We start from the raw sequence: 27804 nt of genomic DNA on the forward strand, positions 1-27804 counted from the left end.
AGAAGGAAAAAAAAAAAAGGTTAAAGGGACAGGAGAATGAACCTTTCGGTATCTGTTTCACAGGACGGGTCCTTAGGTGTTTCTCCATCCCACGTGTTGGTCCGGCCGCTCGCTCTTCTCTGCGCGCTTTTTTTCTCCCAACCTCTTGTTTTTCTTCTCACCACCTTCCCAGTCACATGCAAAGGGCGGTCTCCTTCTCCCTTCGAGGGTCAATTAGGAAAACAATAGCCACGGTGGGGTTCCCAGGTAGGCTTCCTGAATTCCAAGCCCTGGAAGGCTCCAAACAGTCTCTCACAAGGTATTCATGGTGTGCCCCAAGGGTAAAGCCCGCCAAAACTGTTTCCACCTGTGACAAAGCTTAATCTTTCCCATACATCCCCCTTCTCTTTTAAAAAATTAAGAACTATATACACACATATACATATATACATACTCATCAGGTATCAAGAACATAACAAAGTCTTTTTATACTTGTTAACCTAAGGGAAAGTATTTTACTATCTTACCAAAGAGAGTCCCTTTTTTTTTAAAATGAGAAATTGTAATTATTAATCTATAAATGTTTTTAATTTTTAGACTAAAGCTTTTAGTAACACTGTGGCTATCTAGTCTTTAATCCCATCAGAGACTCAAGAAGGAAAATCTATCTAATAAAGGAAGTGCTGGCAGGCAACTTCCAAGTTGTATGGTACAGAGAGAGCAGACTGCCTGGAAAGTCATTGAATTCTCTCCTTTATTGGGGCAATCAGTCTTTAGCCTTATCGGCCCAAAACATCTAACGAACTGTTTTCTGAAGCAGGAAATCTGACGGTTTGGTCCATCTAGTTTTTTTAAAGCTGGACAGTCAACTTTCCAACATCATTGTTGATCATTGCAGACAGTCAGCCTGTCATCAGCCGTAGAGATAAGAGCAGTAGCAGAGCAGTTTTTTTTGTCTAGTGACATTTTGTTACCAGTGTCTCTTGAAGTCCCCATCTTAAATGATGCAAATGGAGAGGCGGCCAGGAGCGGATGTCTCTCTCTGTCAGGAAAGCCCTTATCATTAAATGCCATATTCTGTGGATCTCGGAAGAGTTTGAAGAGCAAATCTATCTATTCTTACAGTTATCAATCTATTCCTATGAAGACATATACGAACTATTAAACAAACCTGCTCTATAACAAAGTGAGTATCTAGTAGGATTTCTACGTAACTAAATACCAACTTTTATCCCTGATGATCCAGAACAGTTTTTTATAAGACATTAGTGGTACATGTATAATACATTAAACAAACATTGAACAAAAAGAACTTAAATTTCTAACATACAATATACAATATTTTGTCAACATATAACATACCATACATAAGGCAAAAATGAATGGAATACACAATTTAAGTTCATATCAATGTGAAGCAAGTTGAAGTCTTAAATTTCCATCAATCAAAAGTCTTAAATTTCCATTAATCTACAATACCAATGTAGAATTTTTGAAGTTAGTAGATTCAATAATCTACCTTTTATTCTACAACCCTGTATCCTCCCTTCCTTCCCCCTTTTCCTTAATATTAAAAGGGATAGAAAGTAAGAGAGAAAGAAAGATAGAAGAAAGAAATCCCCAAATGAACTTTTATTAATTGTAAATAACCCCGTTAGGCAAAGATGAGCATTGGTAACCCACCAAAAACACACATCCCACCTACTGGGAATGGGGGTGTCGTGTTTTCAAAATTACTTGATGTTGTTTAAGAGAAGAATATTTTTCGGGTACCCAAGAAAAATAATATATTGGCCAAGCACTGGAAAAGCTAGTTGTTTTTGTCCAGTTTTTTTTTTTTGGATCGATCCTTTTGGCTAGCCGATTTATTGTTAATATGCATGCAATTTCTGGAAGAAGCAGTAGTGCCAGAGGCAGAAGTTCGATCTTTATAATTGTCCTGTTTTTTGCTTTGCTCTGAAAGTACCAGACTTTAGAAATCATTAGTACAGGTATGTTAGTACATATATAATTTTTTAAGGGAACATCATTTGAGGCATCTTGCTCGAGGTGCCAGAGGCATGTTTTTGGGGTTAAATCACCATGTTGCCTGCTGACTCTTTCTGGTTTTTTTGGCTTTCCGGTCTCTCTATTTTCTGTCCTTTATCACTACCAAATGCCAAAAATTCTATCCGCTTTCCCATCCCTTCGTTTTCATTCCTCAGCCTTTTTATCTGTCCAGTCAAATCTGTAATCTTTTCCAAAAGGATAGAACTTACTGACTCTTTCGGCTTTTCTATGCCATTAGCCTGTCTTCTAATCTTTTTAAGCACGAAATATTGTAATAAAAGGACAATGAGAAAACAAAGAATTCCCTCTAAGTATAATGCAGGAAAGAGTTTTGCAGCAGCAGTTGCAATTTTGCCAATAGCCTGAAACAACATTTCTATCCCTTGGAATACTGAGTCTTCCCTCATATCATTAGGGACTGTGGAACCCATCCGGCCCCACGTTGGGCGCCAGATGTTGGCTCTGTTTATTAACAATTAAACTTTATTGTACAACCCAACTAGCATACACAAGAAGGAAAAAAAAAAGGTTAAAGGGACAGAAGAATGAACCTTCTGGTATCCGTTCCACAGGACGGGTCCTTAGGTGTTTCTCCATCCCACGTGCTGGTCCGGCCGCTCGCTCCACTCCGCGCGCTCTCCTTCTCCCAACCTCTTGTTTTTCTTTTCCCCACCTTCCCAGTCACATGCAAAGGGCGGTCTCCTTCTCCCTTCGAGGGTCAATTAGGAAAACAATAGCCACGGTGGGGTTCCCAGGTAGGCTTCCTGAATTCCAAGCCCTGGAAGGCTCCAAACAGTCTCTCACAAGGTATTCATGGTGTGCCCCAAGGGTAAAGCCCGCCAAGACTGCTTCCACCTGTGACAAAGCTTAATCTTTCCCACACGCCAGTTTTTTCTAGAACCCAGTGTCTCTCAGCTGCTGTTGTCCCTTCATCACCAACATTAAGAAAATTTAAGATCAACAAAGCATTATTTAATCTGTCCCTGGGGGATTTTACCCTTCCCTTTTGTTTAATAAGCATCTCTTTTAAGGTGTGATTGACTCTTTGTACAACTGCTTGTCCTGTAGGATTATGTGGCATACCAGTAATGTTTTAATATGTAAAGCATTGTCAGTCTTAATTTGTGCAGGTATTCCCCTAATTGCCATTATTTTCAATAAATGAGTGATTACATAATCAGCCTTTTTAGAACTTAAGGCATTAAGGCAGTTGCCCATCGAAATCCCGAATATGTATCGATTGTATGATGTATGTCCCTTAGTCTTCCAAACTGTGCAAAGTGAAACACATCCATCTGCCAGATTTCATTCCTTTTGGTATCCCTAGGGTTAATTCCAGCAGGTAATGGGATTTGATTATACAAAGACCATGTAGGACACCTATTATTTCTCTGGCTTGTTGCCAAGTGATAGGGAATCTTTTCTTCAAACTCTTATGTTAACATGATGTTTTTCATGAAATTTTGAGGCTTCAAGCACATCTCCTATTAATAATTGGTTGATTTCCTCATTTCCTTGTGCCAATGGACCTGGTAAACCTGTATGGGATTGAATATAAGTAATATACAAGGGATAGTCTCTACTTCTGATGATCTGTTGCAGTTCCATAAATAATGTAGTTAATTCTGAGTTATCTGGAGTAAATTTAGCAGTTTTTATGTGGAAAACAATTCTTTTTGCATATTGAGAGTCAGTAATTATATTAAGAGATTCAGGAAAATCTAACAGTACCATAAGGATTGCATATAATTCTGATATTTGAACAGAGGTAAATGGGCTTTTGATCACCTTAGTTGCTTTATCAGACTTATAACCAGCCATACCAAACTTATTTGCATCAGTTTAGATTGGTGTCCTCTTTACAACACTTGGAAGGATCCAATTAGTTCTCTTTATAAACTATATACATGTGCTTTTTGGGTATGTTATTAATTTCTCCCAAATAGTTAATGCAAGCCCTTTGCCAGTCTTCATTAATTACCCAGAATGACATAATCTCAGAATTAGTAAGAGGCACTACAATTTCCGCTGGGTCTGTTCTTGACAGTTGACACAATCTTATTCTTCCCTTTGTAATCAATTCAGACATTTTTTCTCTGTATGTCTTCAATTTTTTTTTTTTTTTTACTTTGTTTATTTGCTAGGAAAATCCATTCTATGATTCTGTCTTCATTTTGTATAAGGAGCCCAGTAGGAGAACATTTTGAAGGCAAAATAATCAGAATGCAACCAAGTTTAGGATCAATTCTATTCACATATGCTATCTGCAGTTTTTGCTCTATCAGAATTAACTCCTTTTCTGCTTCAGCTGTTAGAAACCTTGGACTGTTTAAATCTAAACCCCCTTGTAACGTTTGAAACAAGTTACTTAGTTCATAGTTAGCTAATCAAGTTGTAGGCCTAACCAGTTAATATCTCCCATTAATTTTTGAATGTCATTAAGACTTTGCAACTGATCTCTGTGGATCTGTATCTTTTGTGGTTGAATGTGTCTTTTATTTATTTATTTTTAAGTATTTTATTTAGTTTTAATCTATGTGTGTTGGCGTGAAAGTGTCAGATCTTGGAGTTACAGACAGTTGTGAGCAGCCATGTGGGTGCTGGGAACTGAACCCAGGTCCTTTGGAAGAGCAGGCTGTGCTCTTAACCACTGAGCCATCTTAGGTAACCGAATCTCTCCTTTGTATTTTTTCTACAACAGCATGGCAGAATTCTGTGTTTCCTTAAACATTATTTCTAAAATATCAGGATCAGAGTCGGCCAACAAAATATCATCCATGTAATGGTAAATGATAGATTGAGGTAATCGCCTATGAATTATTTCTGATGGTTGTTGCACAAAATATTGGCATAAAATTGGGCTATTCAACATTCCCTGTGGAAGTACCTTCCAATGGTATCTCTTCATTGGACCACTACTGTTCAGAGTAGGTACTGAGAAAGCAAACCTTTCCCTATCCTTCTCATGCAGAGGTATTGTGAAAAAACAATCTTGTAAATCAATTATTATTCTAGGCCAAGGTAATAAGGAAGGCAAAGGAATTCGCGCTGTACAGGACCTATTGATTGAATTACTTTATACACTGCTCTCACATCTGTTATCGTCCTCCAGCTGCGTGATGACGACTTCTCCTCCTCCTCCTCCTCCTCCTCCTCTTCCTCCTCCTCCTCCTTCTTCTTCTTCTTCTTCTTTTAACAACAAACACAGGGGAGTTCCCAGGGCCAGTAGAATCTTCTGTATGCTGAGCCTCCAGCTGCTCTTGTACTAAATGGTGAAGTGCCTGCAATTCTTTTGTTATGTGTCACACTCTTGCCATACAGGTCTGTTTGAAATCCATCTTAGGGGCAAAGCTGTGGCCACATCAGCAGTGGCTCCTCTTATAAAGTTGGATACTCTGAACCTGAGAAGTTCTGAGTTTGGACAATGGGCATAGCTTGTGGTTGCGCCTGACTGCTGATACTAATACCTTCCCCAGCAGCATGCACCATTTCACCCTAGCTTCATCATTGTTTACCTCTGTAATTGCGGGAATAGTAATCCAAGTACTCCATTGTTGTAAGAGATCCCTTCCCCATAGATTTATGGGTATGTCAACCACATAGCATCTCTGTTTTCCTGTCTGCCTTCTGGTCTCACATACTTAAGCCACCATATGCTTTGTTTTATTTGAGATAATTTACCAATTCCTGTAATTTCTGTATAACCCTTCTGAAGTGGCCAATTTGGATTCCAATACTTGTTGGAAATAATTGTAACGTTGGCAACCAGTATTGACCAGACCTAGTAATTTAACACCATTCATTTGTATTATTAATTTAGGTCTCTGATCATTAACCATTTTTTGCCAGAACACACGTCTCCCTGTACTTCAAAATGCACCTGTTCTTTCTACTGGAGTGGTTTTGCCCTTAATGTTAGGAAACAGCAATAACTGAACAATTCTATCCCCTGCATTAATTTGTATCTTCTTCTTTACACATGCCATGATTTTGATTTCCTCTTTACAGTCCTCATCTATAATACCAGATGCACAATAAGACCTTGAGAAGTCAACCCACTTCTTCCCAGAATTATTCCCACTATGCCTGAAGGCAAAGGACTGTAAACACCAGTACTTAATTTGTCACATTCAACCTGTGGAGATAGTTTTAGAGACATACCTGAGGCCAGATCCAAGACTGCTCTGCTTTCAATAGCATGCATTAGGTCATTGATACCTAATCCCCATTTTCCTGCAAATCCATTACTTCTGGACTGGCCAGGGAAATCTGGATTGTATTGTTGGTGGGGCCCCAGCTGATGGGCCCCTCCTGCCATTTCCGTTTGGCAAGATATTACCTTGCACATCTCTTTTAGATTGACAATCCCTAGACCAATGTTTTCCTTTCCCACAGTGGCTGCAGTACCCTGGAAGTCTTGGCATCTTGTTACCATCATGGCCAGAAGCTCCTTGTTCTCTCTTATGAGTTATATTTTCTACTGGGTTATTATGCTGGTTATTCTGAGGTCTGGGATTTCTTTTTCTTTCTTTTTTTCTTTTTTTTTGGTTTTTCGAGACAGAGTCTCTCTGTATAACCTTGGCTGTCCTGGACTCACTTTGTAGACCAGGCTGGCCTCGAACTCACAGTGATCCGCCCGCCTCTGCCTCCCGAGTGCTGGGATTAAAGGCGTGCGCCACCACGCCCGGCTGAGGTCTGGGATTTCTATCTCTCCAGTTTCTGTACACATGACCAATTTTTACCACAATTAAAGCATCGAGTATTTTCATATCTGGGACCTCTGGCTATAGCTTATCTTAAAATATTGTTTTGATGCTCCTGAGAGTTAATAGTAACTGTTCCTCTTACCCACTTGTCTAATGAAGCTCCTCTTTCTTTTAATGATCTAATTGCCCTCTTACATTCAGTGTTTGCATTTCTCATATGCCATAGCCAGTTTCAGTGCCTGTTTGATCTCAGAATCTGGTATCGCTCTATCCAGAGCAGATTCCAGTCTCTGCAACAATTCTGTAACAGCTTCCCCCGACCCTTGAAATACTTTAGTAAATGGAACGGTTGTCTTACCAGGTTCTTCTACTAGCACCCAGGTTCTTAAGGCTGCTAGGCGACATTGTTCAATCACTCTATCTTCAGATTGAACTTGTTCTCTTAAATCAGCATATTGCCCTTTACCAAGCAATTGATCTTTATCAATATTTATCTCCTGTCTCCTATTTTTTTACTGTATTCTCATGGCCTTACTTTGCTACCATGATAACTATTGTAATTGTTGTGTCACTTCTAATACTGCTGAAACCAAACTTTTCCAGTCTTGGGGAACAAGTCTGTGCTGCATAACCCAGTTATTTAACATTATTTAACGAAAGCCAAGTGCATTCCATTTCTGACAACAGATTCTGTAAAAAATTTTAAATCCAACATATCTATTGGATACCATGCTATTTCATCATAACCTTCAGCACCATTCTGAGCAGGCACATGTCTTATAGTAACTGAAAAAGCTGATGGTGTCTGAGTGACTCTGGAGGGTTCCTCTATTGGAACATTTTCCTCCAAAGACCTTTTTGTTTGTCTGCTTTTCTGTTCCTCTAGTTTCTGTTTTTCTTCACCCTCTTTTAACAAAGGTGCTTTCTGCTTTCCCAGCCCTTCACTTTCTTTCTGTATTTCCCCCACCTGTTCAGTCAGTTCTGCAATTCTTTCCAAAATGATAGAATTTATTGACTCTTCCAGTTTTTGCCTGCCTTCCTGTTCCTCTGGTTTTTGTTTTTCTTCACCCCCTTTTACCAAGGATGCTTTTTGTTTTCCCAGTCCTTCATTTTCTTTCTTTCTTTCTTTCTTTCTTTCTTTCTTTCTTTCTTTCTTTTTCTCTCTCTTTCTTTCTCTTTCTTTCTTCCTTCCTCTCTTTCTCTCTCTCTCTCTCTCTCTCTCTTTCTTTCTTTGTTTCTTTCTTTCGTGTTCTGCCTGCATGTACACCTGCACACCAGAAGAGGATACCACATCTCATTATAGTTGGTTGTGAGCCACCATGTGGTTGTTGGTATTGAACTCAGGTCCTTTGAAGGAGCAGCCAGTGCTCTTAAAAGAACTCTGAGCCATCTTTCCATCCCACCCTTCGTTTTCTTTATGCATTTTCTTTACCTGTTCAATCAAGTCTTCAATTCTTTCCAAAATGATAGAATTTACTGACACTCTGATTTTCCTATCTTATCAGCTTTTCTTCTAATCCTTCTAAGAATGAAATACAATAAAAGGACAAAGAAAAAAAATAGAAAATTCTTTCTAAGTATGAAGCAGGAAAAGAGTTTTGCAACCGCAGTTGTGATTTTTGCTGATACCCTGAAACAGTGTTTCTTTATCTTCGAAATTTGAATCTTTTCCCATACCATTAGAAATTACAAAACCCATCATGCATCTGGTTCTTTAATAATTGAACTTTATTAAGAATTTGTTAATCAAATGTATCTCTCCCTTACAACCTGGCTATCATAAACAGGAGGGAAAGGAGATTAAGGAGAACAAGAATGAAACCTTCTGGGTATTAGTTCTGTGGAGCGAATCCCGTGGCTCTGAACCTCCCCTCTTGAGGAGCCTGGCCGAATGGTCTAGTGGAGGGATCGCCTGGTGAAGTGGCCTGGTGGAGGAGCAGCTCCCTAGCGATCTGCCGCCATCGTGTGGCTGGGAATTCTCATGTAGTGGCGCTGAAACCCTTGTGAGGTGGGGAACTGATATGCGGCAGAGAACCCTTGCGGGACAGTGGCGCGGCACCTACCCTCGGGCAAGTGACAGGGCAACTTAGACTCCTGGTGCCACTGTATTGCACAGAAACCCTCCCATTGCACACCCTAAACCCTCCCATTGCGGCACCTTGAAGCCGGGAACTCTGGCGCCACTTGAGCATGCAGAAACCCTTTCCTTACTTGCAACGCGGCAGCGCGGTACCCTAGACTGGCCAGGAACTCCGGTGCCAGTCCGAAGCAACTCTTCCCCTCGGGTGCAACGTGGCGCGGCACCCACCCTCACTCCGGCACCCTAGAGCGGCTCTGAACCCTGACGGTGCTGGGTCCTGTGGAAACCCTCCTCTCATGCAGTGTGGCGCGGCACCTTAGAGCAGCCGGGAACCTTGGCTCGCTAGATCGCGGAAACCTTTCCTTCATGTCATGGTGCGGCACCCTTGTTCTGCAGCGCAGCTTTCGCATGAAACTTGCATCGGTAGCTCAACTCAGCTCCCTGGCTCTTCGTAAGTGTTTGTGTAGTGACCCGCAGTGCTATGCTGCCTGCTGCCTGCTAGAGCAGTGAGGGAGGGAGAGATATCACGTTGGAGCCTCAGCAGGAGTGGAGATTAAGTACCTCCCTCCCCAGCTATGTCATTTAATCACCCTCAGCTCAGCCCCGCCTCACTGGGCTCCTCTTGCTCTAGCCTGGAGCCTGTGCCTTTGCCAGCCCTGGGGCCTTGGAAAGTTTCTATAGTTTGCCTGCTGAGCCAGTCAGGCATTCTGGTTATATGTGGTTTGTTGTTTGTTTTTATTTTGTCATTTGAGCTGTGGTCTGATTATGTAGCCCTTGCTTGCCTCGAATTCACAGAGATCCACCTGCCTCAGTCTCTGTGATGAATTATGGGATGCAAAGTGTGCACAGCCACTCCCTGTGGAGGCTTTTGGGACCACCAAGCCAAGACAGTTTTGCAGATCAGAAAGCAGTTCTAGTCAATAAGACTTAATAGCAGATGTTGGTTCAAACTTTGAGAGTCTTTTGTTTTTGTTTTGTTTTTTTCGAGACAGGGTTTCTCTGTGTAGCCTTGGCTGTCCTGGATTCACTTTATATGCTAAGCTGGCCTCAAACTCACAGTGATCCGCTTGCCTCTGCCTCCCGAGTGCTGGGATTAAAGGCATGTGCAACCATGTCCTGCCCCAAACTTTGAGAGTCTTACAATTCATTTCAGGCTTATTTAAGCAAAGCACAATTTGAAAAACAAGTTCCCTGGTTTTAATTAACTCAATCCCAATAACAAACCCTCAGCTAAGACTACATTGAAACTCTTCTGAAGTACAAGTGACGTCTTCCATTTAGGTAGGTTCTATAGATAGCTAAGGAGGCAGGCTCATGGAAGGGTATGGAGGAGCTGGTGTGGCCTGGCCATACAGATAGCTCAGAGGTCACCAAGTTATTAACCACCTCTGCTCCCAGCTTCTGGGCCAGAAACAAGTTATACATCTCTCTCTTTGAAGAGACAACCTTGAGTATTTAACACACCTGGCTGGCCTAGTGCTTACCTATGAGCAGAAGGGCCGATATATGTCATTATGTATGTTCATTGTGTTTTTATCATCCTCTTCTCCAAATAGGTGACTCAGTTTTGAAGAGTTCATCTAGGTCGCTCCTGGAATTCAACACTACTACAGGCTGCCAGCCTTCAGATTCACAGCACAGAATCCAGACCAGTATTGCATTTCTGTGTGGGAAGACCCTGGTGAGTGCCCCCTCCCCCAAGCTCCTCGTTAAGAGCACTCTCTCCCACTTGTGTTCTTGTTAGAGAAATCCTGATGCTGCAGGACTGAATGGCCAAGATTAACACACGCACACAGTTCCTAGTCACATCACAACATCGCCCAGATGCACCAAGGAAGCTGGTCTTAAACAGGGTTAGAGCTGGAGTGAAACTGGAGTTAGGATGAATGAACAGAATGCTCTGTTGTGCGAAGTGAGACCTTAAAATCTTTTGTGGCTGTGTGAACTGTGGAGGTCATGTTGCAGAGTAAAATCTATTGCTTGTTCTTAAGAGTTTTTCACTGTATGAAAAGCAGAGCTTGAAGGTGAACTGGGCTTTGCTCGCGGGTTGGGGGATGTAGAAGTTAGTTATTGCTGTGCAGGACTTATCCAGTGTTAACTGATCTGATGTCCGCTCTGGTTGCCAGGAGGGGCTGCCTGGGGGCGGGATCTGGTGAGTCCGCCCAGGCTCAGATGCTCATGGGGCTCCTCAGGGACCTCTACACAGGATGTATGAAGTCATACTTTCTGGCTTTGAAATTGCTGTTTTTTGGTTCAGAGAACATTTGGCTTTTGAGAAGAAGATGAATGATACTTTCCCATGAGTTTACTCTGCTTGTGAAATTGGGGCAGCTGGGTAGTCAGTAGATGGATGTCTGGAGACTCTCATCTCCCAACTTTTCCATTTGGAGGAAGTTTTTGGTAACCTTGTTGAAGTAAAGCAGTTACACTTTCTTTTGTTCTACCCTTTTTTCCACTAGATTTTATAGTGCTTTAAGTTTAAAACAAACTGAATGGTATAGTAACATTCTTTCCCCCCTTTTTAAAACAGGGAACTCCTGAATTTGTAGCTGCTACAGACTGTGTGCATTACTTTGAATGGAGGACTGCTGCAGCCTGCAAGAAAGACATATTCAAAGCTGATAAGGAGGTAATAGAGTTTGAGATGGTTGGTCATGGCATTTCCTCTGGAGAGCGTGAGAGACTGGATGGGTGTGGGTTCTTATGGGAGGGAGGTGGTTAGGGTTGGGGAGGAGAAATCATAATCAAAATTATCATAAAAACCCTATTTTCAATAAAAAGAAAGAAAGAAAGAGCCTTGGAGAAGGTTGTGACTATGAGGAAAAGATTTTAAATACTTAGTACAGTCTCTTGGGGTGAAAGTCTGTTTCTGTGGATGTCAGAGGTTCCATTCACAGAAAAATCATGAGACTTAATAGTTAAAAACTTCTTCCAGGCTGGCTTCTAGTGGTGCACTCTAATATAACACAATTAGGCTTGGATTCAGGTTTTGTCCTGCACCCTGGGGGCCCTCATCTTCCTCTGTGCCTACTTTCTACCCATGGACTATCTCACTTTGATGATTATTTTTCTGCCTGTTTTCACTGCCAGAGTCTCATGTAGCCCAGGCTGGCCCAGGGCTAGGTATGTGGCTGAGGATGACCCTAAACTTGTAACCCTCTGCCTTCATAGGGTGATTAAGTCATGACTGTCTGTTTGATAGATTTAGAATTACCAGGGAAATCAGACTTACGAATGTGTGTCTAGGTTTCTAGACAAGATTAATTGAGGCCAGGAAACAAATTGTGAATGTACGTGGCACCATTCCTTGGGCTGGGGGCTTGCACTATGTAGAAAGCACAGGGAAAACTGAGCACCAGCCTTCTTCTGTGTCACTCTTCCTTGTTGTAAACTAAACCTCTCCTCTACCCTGATGGTCTGTGCTCTGAAGCTGAGAGCTATAATGAACTGTCCCTTCCTTAAGTTGCTCCAGATATGCTCTACGTCCTGAGTGTTGGGGTTGCAGGTGTGAGCCACTGTGCCTAGCTGTGCTCTAATCGTTAGAGCTATTCTCTCAGCCAGGGAGTGGCTGACCCAAGTCATGCCTTTTACCTAATGCTTAATCCAGTAGGTTCTGGTTGTTGTTGTTGTTTGTTTGTTTGTTTGTTTGTTGTTTTTGTTTTAAAGATTTATTTATTTATTATGTACACATTACTCTGACTTTATGTACACCTGCACACCAGAAGAGGGCACCAGATCTCATTATAGATGGTTGTAAGCCACCATGTGGTCCCTGGGAATTGAACTCAGGACCTCTGGAAATATAGTCATTGCTCTTAACCTCTGAGCCATCTCTCCATCCCATCTGGTGGAGGTTTTAAGACAACTATTTCTTTAAGGCCTGTGTCTTTACATCCCTTATCCTAGCACCCAGAGAGACATAAAGTTGTAGAGGCGGCACGTTGATAGTCTGGTTTAAGTTATAAAAGTAGGGTGAGCCAGGCGTGGTGGCGCATGCCTTTAGTCCCAGCACTCGGGAGGCAGAGGCAGGTGGATCACTGTGAGTTCGAGGCCAGCCTGGTCTACAAAGTGAGTCCAGGACAGCCAAGGCTACACAGAGAGACCCTGTCTCGAAAAACCAAAAAAAAAAAAAAAGAAAAAAAAAGTGAGGTGAACAGACATGAAACAACAGCAGCCACATTAACTAAGTGTACAGTGCTGAAGTTGGGGAATACACCTCCTTCCCAGTCTTCATGATGACTGACTGTGTGCATTAGCATGGCTCTGTCACAATAAGGTGACAGAGAGGACGTGCTCCCCAACACCCTCCACTGATTTTCTGGTTGTGCTCGGGTTCTTGGGATCACTGTTAGGGTGTCTTCTCCGCCCCGGAAAGAAGTGGAGGGATAGTTAGCTTCCCCGAGGGGACCCTGGAGAGCCTCTTGAGTAGAACCATCTCAGCTCCTGGGGACAGGGGTTCCTCAGTTTGGTCCCCTGCCTTCCATTCCTTATTCCTCTTATGCCACCTTACTCCCCTCTGCTGCTGGCTTCCCTTTGCCGGCAGGAATGCACTGCTTGTTTCCCCATCTTCATAGCCGATGACGCGTTGCCCTCCAAGTGATTTGTGGGGCTTGGAACACTTAGGTTTGCAGTTCTTCTGGCTTTCTGAAATGGTCTGGAACTCATTCTTAGCTACCTATCCTCAGGTCTGCAGGACTTGTGAGTTCAGGCATGGTCAGCACTTGGAGTGTAGTGTTTCACTGGAGTTGCCTATTCCCTCCTGTCACAGATCACTCCACTCCTAACCCCCACACCTTTATCAGAGAGAATCATCAGGAATCATGGGTCTGAGAATCAGGGCAGGTATGGTAGGCTGGAGCTTGCTAAGTAGAGGGGTAGAGAGTTTGATAGGATCTCTTACCTTTTGGAACTCTCTGAAGTCAGTCCTACAGAAAAGGTCAGTGGGCAGAACCTTCCGCAAGCTGTGATAGCGTCTTCTAAGGAGGCACTGTGGGCTGGGTGTTACGCAGTAACTTGTGCCCAGACCTGCCCATAGGTGCAGCATCTAAAAGACAAGACTTTTAGAAAGTTGTATTGTAGGGAGTGGTCTTTGAGATGATTGTAAAGAAGATGAATTCTAAGAACGTTTCTTTGGGCAGTGTAATCATTTGCTTTCTTTTGTAATGACTAACAGCAATTTGAGAGGAAAGGGTTACTATTTGGGGATACACTCATTTCATGTAATTTCAAATAAAATGTTTTCAGTAGCTAGTGTTCACTTGGAGACCAGGGCGTTTTCACTCCTGCATGCATCTTTGGGCTTTTGTTTATGCAAGATAAAGCTAAATCGTGGGATTTTGCTGACAGTAATGGGGTCCTTGAAATTTTTATAAAGTAGCCATTAGTTCGCATCGATGAGAGAATGGCCATAAAAAAGAATGGAGTAAGCCCACCCAAAGTCCCCTCCTCCATATTTGATTTATCAGGCATTGGCTGATCATCTACCATACCTGTGGCTTGGGGCTGCCGCTGGGACAAAGGCCTGTCTCTGCAACAAGTCTGGTGCATGTATCTCAGTCTTTGGGAGAAAAACCTGAGGGAGACTCTGAAAAGGTGGAGAGTCCTATTTTAGTAAAATGCTAGAAAGGGTCTTACTAAGTCCAGGAGTTTCACTGAAGACCAGAGTGTGAGGTTCTGGGTTTTGAAAGATTGCTCTTGTAGTTGTGAAGCCATGGGTAGGAGTACGCGTAGGGGCAGTCAAAGATGGAGTTGGTGGGTCTGTTGGAGACTGTTGGATCCTGCTAGTTTGGACAAAGGTAGTGATGGTGGAGGTGACAAAAGTGAAGACATCAGGGCTGGACTTTGAAGACTGACTGACAGAATTAGCCAGCATTTTATATGGAGTATGAGGGAACTTGGGGCCATTGCCAGATGCCATGGTTGATTTTATTCTTTTCACCCTGTTGACTGAGATGGAAGAGAGCACGCTGTTGGGGGAAATGATAGCTTACTTCAGTGTTTTGAAATGATTTTTGTGCCCAGGCAGCAATGGTAAGAGCACTGGATCCTTCAGATCTGGATCATCTGGCAGGTGTTTGAGGCATTTACAAGGGCAACAAGGGATGAGCCCCAGAACAATTTAGGAGCACGCCCGTGTTTACGGTTATTATACATTTTGTTTGTTGCATGTGCATGATTTGTGTGGGTGTACTTGCTATAGTGCATGTGTGGAGATTGGAGAGGACACTTTGTGGAGTTGGTTCTCACCTTCCACCCTTTAAATTCAGTTCTCCAGGCTTGTGTGGTAAGTGCCACCTACTAGGATGGTGAGGATGTTTCTGTGATGCAGTTGGGGCAGCAGGAAACAGTGAATCTGGGCAGGAATCCAAGGGCAAGGGGAATGAAGGGCTTCAGGCTGTGGTCTTGCTGTCAGGGTGCCATTGAGACCAGGCTAAGCCTACAAGCGGGCTGCAGATTTAGCAACGAGGCAGTCACCCAGCAGGTGTGTCTTTAGTGGGGTGAGGGACAGGCACCCAGTGTTAGAGACTGGGGGCAAGGAGGAGCCGGCAGAGGACAAGGACAGCCCAGGACGGTGGGAAGGTAGCTGAAGGGGATTTAGGAACAAGGAGAGATGCTTGGGAGGTAGCGCTCTGAAGGAAATGGCCCAAGACAGGGGAAGAAAGAGTGACGTGGGTGAGAGGAGGTGATTGCAGACACACAGCCTTAAGAAGAGGGAAGGAAAATACCTTGGAAATAGAGGCCTGAACAGTTTTTCAGACAGGGTTTTATCCCTGGCTGGCCTGGGAACTTGCTGTGTAGACTAGGTTGGGCCTTGAACTCAAAGAGATCCTCCTGCATCTGTTTTCTGAGTGCTGGGATTAAAGACACGTACCACCACACTGTGCACCTAACATGTTTATTCTCTATGTAAGGGTCAGAAATCACTATTGAGCGGTGTCTACCACAAGTGTATGATCTCCTAGCCCTGAGTTGTGGGATGAAGGAAGGCTTGTTACTTGTTCTCTGCTTCCTTAGGTGCCATGCTATGCGTTTGATGACAAGCTGAAGAAGCACGATTTAAACCCACTGATCAAACTGAATGGCGCCTACCTGGTAGATGATTCTGATCCTGACACATCTCTGTTCATCAATGTGTGTAGAGACATAGGTAAGCATTGTTTAGGAAGAAGGACAGGGAGTGGTCAGTACTTGCCTTGGCCCCCTGTGTCAGGCACACTGTCATTTGCCCTCTAAGGAAGCTGTTGTCTTGAAAGGTTCTCTGGACAGGTGCAAGGTTTCTCTGCCAGATTGTTGGAAAACCTTCTGTTGGAGGTTTTCTCTGCCGGATAGTCTGGGATTTGGGGCTCCATGGTGAGGTTTGTTTCAGTTTGCTGTGTTTACTCAACCTTCTGACTTTGAGTTGGAGGCTGGGTCGAAGGGACTGAGGGATGACAAAGGCTCTGAGAATGTGCTTGGGGGTAGGAATGACGTCTCTGTGAGAGGCCAGCCTATCTTTCCCTGAAACCCAGAGCCTGTAAACGAAGGCCTTTATCTCAAAAGGGCTCTATAGTTTTATTATTATTATTACTTCTTCTTTTCTTCTTCTTCTTCTCCTCCTCCTCCTCCTCTTCCTCCTCCTCCTCTTCTTCTCCTTCTCTTTCCCCTTCCCCTTCCCTTTCTCCCTTCTCCCTCTTATTGTTTTTTGACACAGGGTTTCTCTGTGGCCTTGGCTGTCATAGACTCACTTTGTAGACCAGGCTGGCCTCAAACTCACAGCGATCTGCCTGCCTCTGCCTTTGGAGTGCTGAGATTAAAGGCGTGCGCCAACACGCCCAATTTTCTACTTATTTAGAGACCTGGACCCAAGGAGTATTCATATGCGTTCTTCTTGTGTCACTTGCTGTGCTTTAAAGTCCTCTGTGATGTTCTGCAGACTCCCTTGGAGACTCCAGCACACAGTTGAGAGCCTGTCCTGCTGGCACTGCCGCCTGTCTGCTGAAGGGGAACCAGGCATATGATGTTGGCCGGCCCAAGGAGAGGCTGAAGCTGGTGAGCAAGGACAGGTCAGTCAGTGTGTGGCTACCTCCGTAGCTCATTTAAGGGCCTCAGCAAGAGAGCCTGCCTTTTAGGGGAACCAATGGAGAAGAGGAGGGAAGGAGAGCTTGATAGTGTGGACGCTGGCATGGTTAATGTATGCTGTGTGTTTGTGTAAAACTGTCATTGAGACCCACTATTTTGTACAGTTGATAACTTGTAAGTTAATATAGGTAAATACAATTAATACTGGTAAAAGATGTGAAAAAGAAATAATTTGACTTTTAGAGCTGGGGAAACACGTTTCATTTCCAGCAGGCTTGTTGGTGCTGTCCTTTCTCAGGCTGCTTTACCTGTTGCTCACTTTAATTGTTAGGTATCACTTATTTGGCATTGTAGGGCAGTCTTGTTGTGTAACTCAAGATAGCTTGGAATTCTTGGTCCTGCTCATGTTTTTCATTTCATATCATTTGTCTGGTTATCTATAACCTTTCTTTTGGAGAGATCAGTGGAACAGTTGATGGCCTTGCAGCATGTATCCCCCCCCCCCCCCCCCCCCCCCAGCTAGGGCATGGTGCACACCCTCCCCCACTACTTTCTTATGCAATTTTCTGTGTCTCTGGACCTCAACTTTAGGAGCCTGGCTTTCATCTCTAACTGGTTGTTTCTGCATAGACTAAGACGGCTGGCTCCCTGGTGGGCTTGCCTCTGTTTGCCTGAGTGGTGGTTGTAGGAACTGATCAGCACTATACTGCAGACTTGTATGGAGACCGTTAGAGCAGGGCCTGAATTGGAAAATGCTGTGAGTTTTCTGTGTCTGTATTAATATGCTCACAATGCCATAGGCAAATACCACAGAGTTGGGCCTTTGAACAGTAGGAATTTATTTGCTCGGCTGCAGTTTCTGAGGCTAAGACCTGGTTCCAGACAGGCTGGTTTCTTGTGTGCCCTATCCTCTTGTCTTGTTAGAGGCCGTCTTCTCTGTCTTCACAGCCTTCTCTCATCCTCCCCTCAAGAACAATAGAGGTGTTGCACGAGTGTCTTTAGTGTCCCTGTACTCTAGTAGTTACTGTTGAAGCATGTCTGTCCTGGCTGTAGCGTTGGAGTTGGGAAGGACTCTTGTGCAGAGTGACAAGCTGTGATTGAGGGCCTCATGTAGTGGCAGAGGGCTCAGGGAAATGTAAGGTACTAGGCAGAGCTTGGCTTATCTATTGTCAGCATGCATGTGGTACATGAGAGATAGGTGCACATTGCACAGGTGAAGCCAGGGCTACTGACTTGTCTGAGTGCTTCCTGGCAGGGACATGGGCTGGGCTTTGGTTACAGTGGCCCTAGCCTGTGGCTGCTGTACCTGCTATTTTGAACAGCCACTACAGGTTGACAGAATGACACAAAGTTCTGCACTTAGAGATCATGTGACCTTGTGGACAAAAATGTGTTAGCCCTACTCAGCTGTGTTGATCTTTTTTATCAGGTCCCTTATAAACGTATTCCTCTATGCAGACAATGTCCTTTAGTATTTTTAGCTTACATACTGATCATCATATTTATTTGACTTTTAGCAGGAAGATAGACTGAAGCTTATACTTTTATTTATTTATTTTTGGTTTTTTGACACAGGATTTCTCTGTGTATCCTTAACTGTCTTGGACTCCTTTGTAGACCAGGCTGGCCTCAAACTCACAGAGATCCACCTGCCTCTGCTTCCCAAGTGCTGGGATTAAAGACATGTGCTACCACTGCCTGGCCCAAACTTTTATTTATTTATTTACTTATTTTGTTTTTGTTTTTTTTTTTGAGACAGGATTTCTCTGTGTAGCCTTGGCTGCCCCAGACTTGGCTTTGTAGACTAGGGTGGCCTTGAGTGCTTTTATGTTTTTTAAAAATGGAAATATAGTAAAGTTTTTGATTGTTTTCCTCTACCACTCCACCCTGTCAAATGTGCTGGCTTCCTAGGGCAGTGTGTCAATTTGAATGTAATCTGCACTTCTGTAATAGTTTCTCCTCATGGCTTTTGCAGGCTTGTCCTGACTTACGTGAAGGAAGAGGCAGAAAAGCCAGACTTCTGTAATGGTCACAGCCCTGCAGTGACAATAACATTTGTGTGCCCTTCTGAGCGGAGAGAGGTGAGTGACTTGCCCCTACATGACTTTAAAGATGTGATCCTCCGCCAAGTGCTTATGTGTCTGTGTTTGAGGCATGTGGACTGGTGCAGGGAAGAGTGACGAGCTAAAGGAACCTTGGACACTTTGGGGAGATATCGTCTGAGAGCTTTGGCTCCTCGAGGCAGCCAGCTTGCTCTTCCCTGTGTGTTAATTTAGAGACAGGTCTTGCTGTGGAGCCAGTGAGAGCCTCAGCTTCCTAAGTGCTGGTGTTACAGGCGTGCCTCAGTCACACACTTTCCTCTTGACCACACCAACTGGGAAGGCATGCCTCAGTCACACACTTTCCTCTTGATCACACCAACTTTTTTCTTTTGGTGTGTGTGTGTTGATTTCAGCAAATAGTTGAAAAGCTTCAACTAATCTGAATCCTGAGGTTTCTTTCTCCTCCTCCTCTTCTTTTCTTTTTGGTAGATGTGTGTTTCTGTGTCTGAGTTTAGTTTTCATATGTAGATACATGGGAGGCCCGAGAACAACCTAGAATGCCATTGTTTCCTACAACCAGTAGGTAGTGCTGGCTGAACTGGCCAGTGAGTCACAGGGATCTGCCTGTCTGAGCCTCCTCTGTGCTGGGATTCTAGGTGTGCACCACAGTGTCTGCCTTCCCAGTGTCTGGCTTTTTAAAAAGTGGGTTCTAGAGATCAAGACTGCGTGGCAATAACTCTACATACTAAACTATGTTCTCAGCCATAAAGCCTGGGAGGCCTGTAGGGAGAAAATCGGCCGTGGCTCCCAATACTTCTCCTGCCTGCCATCCCTTTCACTCACAGCCATAGACAGATTGATCACTCTCTCTTAGCTGCTTTTTATTTTCATTTTATTTATTTGCTTGTTTGTGGCTGGGGTTAGGGCTGGGGTCCTGGCCATGCCAGCAGCTGCTTTAGTGGTGAGTTACTTTAAATCTTGGAGAAAGGCGGTCAGTCAGATGTTTTGTTTTGAACAATTAGTTTATTGTCCATGCGTAATAAAAGAGGGAACAGCTCATGTGTAATGAATCTACCAGCCCAGCAATCCAGCTCCTAAGTGAGGCCACCAACACCCAGAGGCAGAGTTCACTCATGGATGGTGGCTAGAGGAGGCTCCAAGCAGGTTACAAGTCTGATGTGTCAGTGCACAGCAAACCAACCCTCACGTCCACACCCACTGGTGAGAAGACAGTGAGTGGGTGCTGGCTCGTCTGCAGATGTCCCCTGACAGTGGCAGAAGCTAACTGGCACAGCCTCAGGTGTGCTTAGCTAGGTCAGCCAGGGTGCAGCATCCATAGGGGCAGAGCCCTTGGCAGGAGGTCTGGAGGGGGGCGTGGTCACTGAAGGGCATCCTCTTAGCCAGCGTTAGCTGAGCCTCCTGGAAGCTGGGTTTTTAAGAGCCTTCTAAGGCTGGTCTTATGTTTGCAGACTCTTTGACCCCTGCTCCTGAGTAGTGTGGGTCACCTGATCCCAGGGCATTGCTGGTTACAGCCAGGTGTGTACTTCTGCTGTCAGCACATCGTGATGTCAGGACAGTGAGCAGAAAGTCCTCCAATCTGTGTCTTTCTTTTGACCTAAGCCACTTTGACATGAGTCACTTGAGTCATCTTCACAGGTGTTTGTCCAGGTTGGTCTGCCAGTTAAGTAAGAAAAGGAAGGGCTTTCCTTTAAAATTTTTGTGCCTCTTTGTAGTAGAAGTTTGAGGGATGAATTCTTTTGCTGAACAGATACAGAGTTTGCTCTGATTTTAGGCCAGTCACTGCCCTGTTTGGCACATGTGGAGGTCATGGGGATACAGGCCAATTGCTGCTCACTTTGCCATTGAGCACCTCTATCTCATTTTCCTATTTCTGTCAGCTTAATGGATACCTTCTCCCTGACCCTCTGAGTGCGTGTTGAGGAGCTTTGCAGCTCTATCTTCAGCCATGGACTTTGGTCCTGGAGACATGCTCTAGGCACAGTGTTGTGAGACTTTTCCATTTTATTTCCTGTGTTTGGTAAGAAATGGTTCCCACCAGAATGATTAAATAGAAGCAGTCAGCCTGCCTCTTTCATTCTCCAAGAGCTCCAGGGCATTTCTTGGTACTGTTTGTGCACCTGAGGTTCTTCTTCAAGCTGCTACCAGGACAGAACGTGGGCTTGTGTTGACTATGCTGGGCTACCACAACCCTTGAGAAGTTTCTTTATACATTTTTGTTGGCTTGTTGAATGCTTTGGCAGCTGGTATCTAATAAACATTTGTTAATGTTCTATTTTAAAAAGATCATTGATTTTTGCATACTGTAAAATTCACTTGTTTTGTTGTACAAGTCAATGGGTGGGTCCTAGCATTTTTGCATAATTTGTATTCTTTACCATAATCTAATTGTAGAAAATTTTCACCTGCTCCCCCAGGAGTGCTTCCGCCTATTAGCAATCAGTCATTCTCCCTCCTCCTGAGCCTGTTCTATCTGTGGATTCCCCGGGGATAGCACATGTGGATGAAGCTGTGTAGTGTTCGCTGTGGACTCCCACTTAGCACTCTTCTCTCTAGCTCCTTGGCAGGATGTACTGAGCTTTGTGCTGGGAAGAAGCATAAAGTTTTAGTTTTAGTCAAGAAGAGGAGACTTGGAAAAAAAGAAAGAAAGAAAGGAAAGAAAAAGGTCGGGCATGGTGGTGCATACTTTTAACCCCAGCACTTGGGAGGCAGAGGCAGGTGGATCACTGTGAGTTCAGGGCCAGCTGGATCTACAAAGTGAAGTCCAGAACAGCCAAATGTACACAGAGAAACCCTGTCTCAAAAACAAAAAAAGAAAAAGAAAATGAAGAGGAGACTTGGGCCTGCAGCTCTGCCAGCTAACAATAGTGTGATCTGCTATGAGCCATGCCTGGCCTCTAGCAGGTGCTTAGAAAACACTGAGGGAATTGAGGTGCCTAAAGCAGCACTGCCTCCTGGTGCCAAGCCCAGTAGTCCAGTGTCTCGTGAGACACTGACTCATGAGCTGGAAACCTGCTAGCATCTTCTGTAGTTTCACCAAAGATTAAAGCACAAGATGACAGAGCACATTTGTTGAAACTATAGCTTCATCTGGAGCAGCTTCTTCAAAGAGTCTTTACAGTTACTTGTGTTTGTTTGCACATGCATGTGTAGTGGCACACATGTGGAGGTCTGGACTACTTGTTTCTCTTCTACCATGTGTGTCCTAGAGATGGAACTCAGGTTATCTGCCAAGCTCAGGAGCAGGTACCTTTACCCTCTTAGCCATTCCACTTGCTTCAGAAGAACTTTTTAGTGTGTGTGTGTGTGTGTGTGTGCGTGTGTGCGCATGTACATGTGTGCAAGTGGTGTGCACAGGTGCACATGTTGTGTTTGGTGGTCAGAGGACCCTGGGTGTTATAACTCTCTACCCTGTTATTTTGAGGAAAGATCTCTCACTGGATTCATCCAGATGAGCCAACCATTGAGCCTCCCCAGCACTGTGTGTACAGGGTGTGCACTGTCTCACAGCGTGTTACGTCGCTCTTCATGCTTTCCTGACCGACTGTCTCCCCAGCCCACATTTTGTTTATTTGGGAAGGTCCTTCTATGTAGGTCAGCTTAGGCAGACCTCAAACCTAGGATCCTCCTGTGTTAGCTTTTCAAGTACTGGCATAACAGGTGTGTGTGTGTGTGTCCATACCAGGCTCGGAGAGGTTTGGAGGGCAGTGGATGGTGGTGCTCTTGTATGGCAGGATTCCCTTAGCTCCAGGGTTTAGAGTCACCCATAATGCTTACTAGAGTTTTAATGATTCTCCAATGATAGACTTTTGAGTGGATTTGTTAAGTGAAGCTTGTGTGTCACTCAGGGTGGTCAGAAAGGCTGCAGGGTTATAAGTAAGCACAGTAACAAGTCAAATGGATGGGCGGGGGGAGGTCTGAAAGCAAGGTTTAGATTATGATGAGATGGCCCAGCCAGCAAAATGCTTCCTGAGCATTAGGATCTTAGTTTGAACCCCAAACACCCATGCCTGTAGCCTCAGTGTGGAGAATAGAGTATATTAGGAAACAGGCAGATCCCTGGGCCTCATTGACCAGACAGTCCAGCAGAACCAGCACTCTTCAGGTTGAGTGTGATATTCTGTCTGTAACCCCCGCCAACAAAACAAAACAAAGTGGGAAACGATAGAGGAAAACGTTTGAGCTTCCTCTCCCCATCCCTCATTGGCTCTCAGAGCACGCATGTGTGCGTACATATACATGTACTCACACATGCCCAGACACACGTGTGTGCATACATGTACATGTGAGACACCCTGAGTTTTAGTAAAAGTAAATAGAATTATACAGTCAAATTATAGCAGGGACAAGGAACAGAAAAACACAAAGTTCTAACAACCTGTCTTTGGCTTTTCCCAGAACTTGGGAAGTGTATATATGAGCTGTATCTGACACTCTGTGATTACATCCTTCCACACGGCTCCCTGTAGGGCACCCTTCCCAAACTCACTGCCAAGTCCAACTGTCGCTATGAAGTTGAGTGGATCACCGAGTACGCCTGCCACAGAGATTACTTGGAGAGTGACACCTGTTCCCTGAGCAGTGAGCAGCATGACATCACTATTGACCTAAGTCCCTTGGCCCAACAGGGAGGTAGGTGTTTTGTTGCCTCTGTTATCTCCAGTGCTTAATAGGAGGAGCCCAGCGGAGAGAGGGGAGAGATGGGCTTGAGTTTGCCTGAAAGAAAGAGCACACTTTCTGACAGGGATGAGCAAACACTCTCTTCTTGTTTGTACTTTCTCTAGGCTCTCCCTATGTTGCTGATGGAAGAGAGTATATGTTCTTTATGAATGTCTGTGGGGACACAAAGGTCCCACTGTGTAATAATAACAAGGAGGCTGCAGTTTGTCAAACGAAAAAGGAGGATTCCACTCAAGTCAGAATAGCAGGAAGACTGCAGAACCAGACGCTGCGGTGGGTGACTATCAAGCGCACTTTGTGTTTGTGTGATTGTGGCCATGGCTCTGCCCTCCACACACTGTGGTGGGTGACCATCAGGTACAGTGTGTGTGTTTGCAGCCATGGCTCCACCCTCCCTCTTACTCTTCCCGTTTGCCCTGAGCACAAGAGAGGCAGAGCATGTTATGCCTTCCTGTGAGACTTGGGCAATTTGCCATTTGTCCCTGAGCAGTTGGACGGTTTCCTGACTTGGATAAGCACACATCTGTTAGAGCTATTGGTTTGTAAATGTATTGTTCCAAGGAACAATTTGTAGGGAGTTTAGGTGGTTTACAGTCTATGTGGCTAATTGTTTCTGTGTTCTGATAAGTCTCAGTCAGTCTGCCTCGTCCGCCCCCCAACCTCCCAGCAGCTGTTTGGGAACCTAAATTGCCATTAGCATATATACAAGTTTAAGTACCTAAAGCCCACTTGATATAATTCTTAGGACCTTAGCTTGGTAGTTGGCCTCACAAAAGCAGGAAGAAACTGCAGTTTTCTGAAATTGAGTCTTACACCAAATCTTGTAGGTGAGATCATGCTTTTGCAAGTTGCTAGCAAGGCTGTTGGATGTGTGGACATTATTATGTTGTGTAAACCCCCATAGGCACAACAACCCCCTCTAGGCTGTTACTTCTTTACAGCAAGAGGCCTACAGCCTGAACATTCGGAACTCATTTCCTCAGGCACTCGCCCAGCTGGCCACAGAGCCTGCTGTGTCATGTCAGTAGTGATTTGTGGGCGGTATGCAAAAGGCCTAAGACAGCAGCTTTTTAAACTTCACGTTTCTTCCTTGGGTCTATAAAACACTATGTTCACAAAAAACCAGGTACTCAGATGGAGACCTCACCTTGATCTATTCTGGAGGTGATGAGTGCAGCTCCGGCTTCCAGCGGATGAGTGTCATAAACTTTGAGTGCAACAGAACTGCAGGTGAGTGAGTGAGTGCACACTGCCCACCTGCGCTGTGTTAGGGCCTTGTGTGTACCTGTGCCTTTTCTTGGAAGTAGCGTGCTGTGTAGGGGGTGAGTTGACTGCCTTTGGCTGGCCACCCCAAGTCCCAGGGTTTTCTGTTGCAGTACCGCCTTCCCTGCCCTCCCCCTCCAGGATGAACACATACATCCTGTCTCCATCCTCCTTTGCTCTCCATGTTTGCTTTGGGAATCTGCCCAGTACTGGGCTTGCTGGGAGAGAGCTGTATCTTGAATTCTGCGGCAGGCTCACTCAACAGAGCAGGCCCAGCAGAGGTGGCTTCATTCAGCAGCTTCATGTGTGTGCTACTTTTCTCACTTAACAATTTTTTGCAAAGTGATAAGAGTGGTCGAATTGAAGAGTCCAGGCTGAAGTCATGGCTCCCTTTGTTGACTAGAGATCCTCCTGAGTCATTGGCTTTTCTGCTCTTCATGTCCTGCTGGTAGACGTCCCTGGCACCTGCAGAGGTGATAAGGCTCTATCACTAGAAATCTGTCTTGTTTAAGCATCTCTGGCTGTGCTCCAGGCACCCCTGGCTGGTTTCCTTCCATAATAGGATCTCATCCTGGGTCTGGGCCTGGTTTCCTCTCATGTGTGCAACTGGCCCAAGCTTTCATGGATGCCCCTTGAGGGTGTTTGTTTTGTAAGTGTCTATGGTTAGCCTTGGACGATTCAATCATGGCCCAGTTCCTGTGTGATTCACAGTAGGATCTAGGAGCAAACACTGTGCCTGGAGTTAATTCTCATAAACTTGCTTAGAAATTTACTAGTTTCTAAGCAAAGGCTAGTAGCTGAACTAGGGAGGTTCTGGGCCACATGACTTGCAAGAGGGTCCTGAGGGTTGTGGCTTACTGGGGCCTTCTTTTTCCACCGGAGTCTTTCATGGGCGCTTTCTTATCACTCACAAAGGTTGCATATTTCCATACCTGTTGGCTAAGGCCCTCTTCACAGGGTCCTGACGGCGACAGATGGCTCTCAGGGGGTTCACAGGCTAGAAACAGATAAGGGGTTTTTATGATAAGTATAAGGTAAAGTGCTGGAGCCGAAGGACTGCAGAGCTGTTATCTGGAGGCTCCAGGTCATGCAGGTCAGTGGGCTTGTGGGGCTGTTGGTTTCTGGGACAGCCACAAGCCAGCCAGAGGAGAGGTTGCTTCAGCTACAGAATTAGGCCTGTGGCTGCTTCCTCAGACAGTCAGGACAGGAGCCTAGAAGCTGGTGAAGTTCATGTGCTGCCCGGAGGCCGACTCCATCTGATGCGGGGTGACGTCAGGAGGAGTCTCTGTATGCCTGTGATGCGCCTCTGGCCGAACAAGAGAACTAGAGAGGTTCTTGGGTCCCTCCCCATCTCCAAGTTCATTCTCCTGCTGCTCCACATGTTCATTTCTTTAGAATGGGCCTCGGGCACTTGCTCTGAATTCTGGATCCTATTCTGTCCCTGGTCCATAGGCCACAAAGAAAGCCTGCTGTTGCTGCAGTGTTCTCAGCCTGTGCACACTAGGCTGAGTACCAGCTCCGCTTGAATTACACTGCCAGGTGCTCTGATTCCCTGTCTCTCTTGGCCTCAGCCTTGCTTCTTGTACTCTTGTTGGGCCTTTTACTAAAGCTTGAGCTGAGGGCTTAGAGCTCATTTTGGGATGCTGGGAAGGTGAAGTAAGCCAGAAGAGGAGGACAGATAGGGCCATGGAAGAGTCACGGACTTCTGGGAAGGCCATGACCATGTAGAGCTAAAGCTAATGAGTTAAGATTGAAATTTGATGCCAAAAGCCTTTTCTTTTTATCTTTCCTTTTTATAACAGAAGTTTTCCAATATGCAAGTAGGAAGAACATTATAATGCAATTTTATACAGCTGCCTCTGTGACAGTGCTTCTCAACCTATATGTCATGACTCTTTCATAGGGGTCACATTTCAGATAGCCTGCAGATCAAAATTTATATTACATTTCATTATTAGTAGCAAAACCACAGTTATGAAGTAGCAACGGAATGTTGTGGTTGGGGTCACCACAGCATGAGGAGCTGTATTGAAGGCCACAGCCTTAGGAAGGTTGAGACTGCTGCTCTAGAACAGTCATTAGTGTTTTTCCACATTCGTTTTGCTTTAGCCGTATTATTGCCTGGCTCATATCGCACTTGAGATAGGTTGGCTTTTATTCGTCCAATCCTAGTGACTGAGTTCAAGATTTTATAGAAATTACACTTGAGAACTCATTTGCTTTTGGCTATAAAATCTAATTTCCCTTTTCTTTAGAACTTGACATTGTCCAGACACCACACTTCAAGGATACAGGCAGACACATGGGAGGTGCAGCCGGGAACCTCGAGGGGCGAGAAAAGGGCAGCTTTGTGCCAGTGGCCACCACGTGGGAGAGGCCAGGGACAGTGTTTCCAGAGGGAGGAGCCGTGCTTTGCCCAGTCCTAGGCTAGGAAGAAGTGGCCTATGAAGAACAGAGCTCTGCTGTTCTGGGCAACGGCTGGGGCCTCTGGGTGGAGGAGGAGGTAGTGTTGCCTCTAGCAGGGGCCTTACAGACACACATCCTGACAGGTTGCAGGTGTGGGTGCAGAGAGCGTTGGGAGTGTGTCCCTAACATTGTGGAGTAGCTTATTATCCTGCCAACCTTTAGCTGAAGTAACTGCACGAGCTCTCTGTGCTTTTGCTCCCGTCATGTGGGTGTTGAGGAAACCTCAGATCTTTCTCACTATACTCTTAGAACTGGGGTTCTGGTCTCTGTCTTCTTTGCTTTGGAGTTCTAGTGAGCCCTCTGTCATGTGACTGCAGCCTAGAGCAGCAAAGCTTGCCCTGTGCTCCATACCTTTATTAGTTCTCTCTCTTCCTCCTCATTGAAAGACTGAACAGCTTTCTGCAAAGCCTGTGCAGCACCACTGCACGGAGACAAGTGGGAGATGTGGCCATTCTGATCTCTG

At 44.8% G+C, this 27804-nt stretch overlaps 1 protein-coding gene across 1 annotated transcript in view; it reads left to right on the forward strand.

The window, feature by feature from the left end:
- IGF2R (insulin like growth factor 2 receptor) overlaps positions 1-27804 on the forward strand; it is a 102648-nt gene that overhangs the window by 29966 nt on the left and 44878 nt on the right. The window contains exons 3-10 of the mRNA XM_084775864.1: positions 10371-10495; positions 11345-11443; positions 15829-15961; positions 16727-16856; positions 18848-18953; positions 23402-23564; positions 23717-23885; positions 24739-24842. Of these exons, the coding sequence (XP_084631990.1) occupies positions 10371-10495; positions 11345-11443; positions 15829-15961; positions 16727-16856; positions 18848-18953; positions 23402-23564; positions 23717-23885; positions 24739-24842 (1029 nt within the window). The remainder of the gene's footprint in view (positions 1-10370; positions 10496-11344; positions 11444-15828; positions 15962-16726; positions 16857-18847; positions 18954-23401; positions 23565-23716; positions 23886-24738; positions 24843-27804) is intronic.

Source organism: Acomys minous (assembly GCF_964271855.1).
Source record: "Acomys minous genome assembly, chromosome: 3".
In the NCBI taxonomy this organism is placed as follows: domain Eukaryota; kingdom Metazoa; phylum Chordata; class Mammalia; order Rodentia; family Muridae; genus Acomys; species Acomys minous.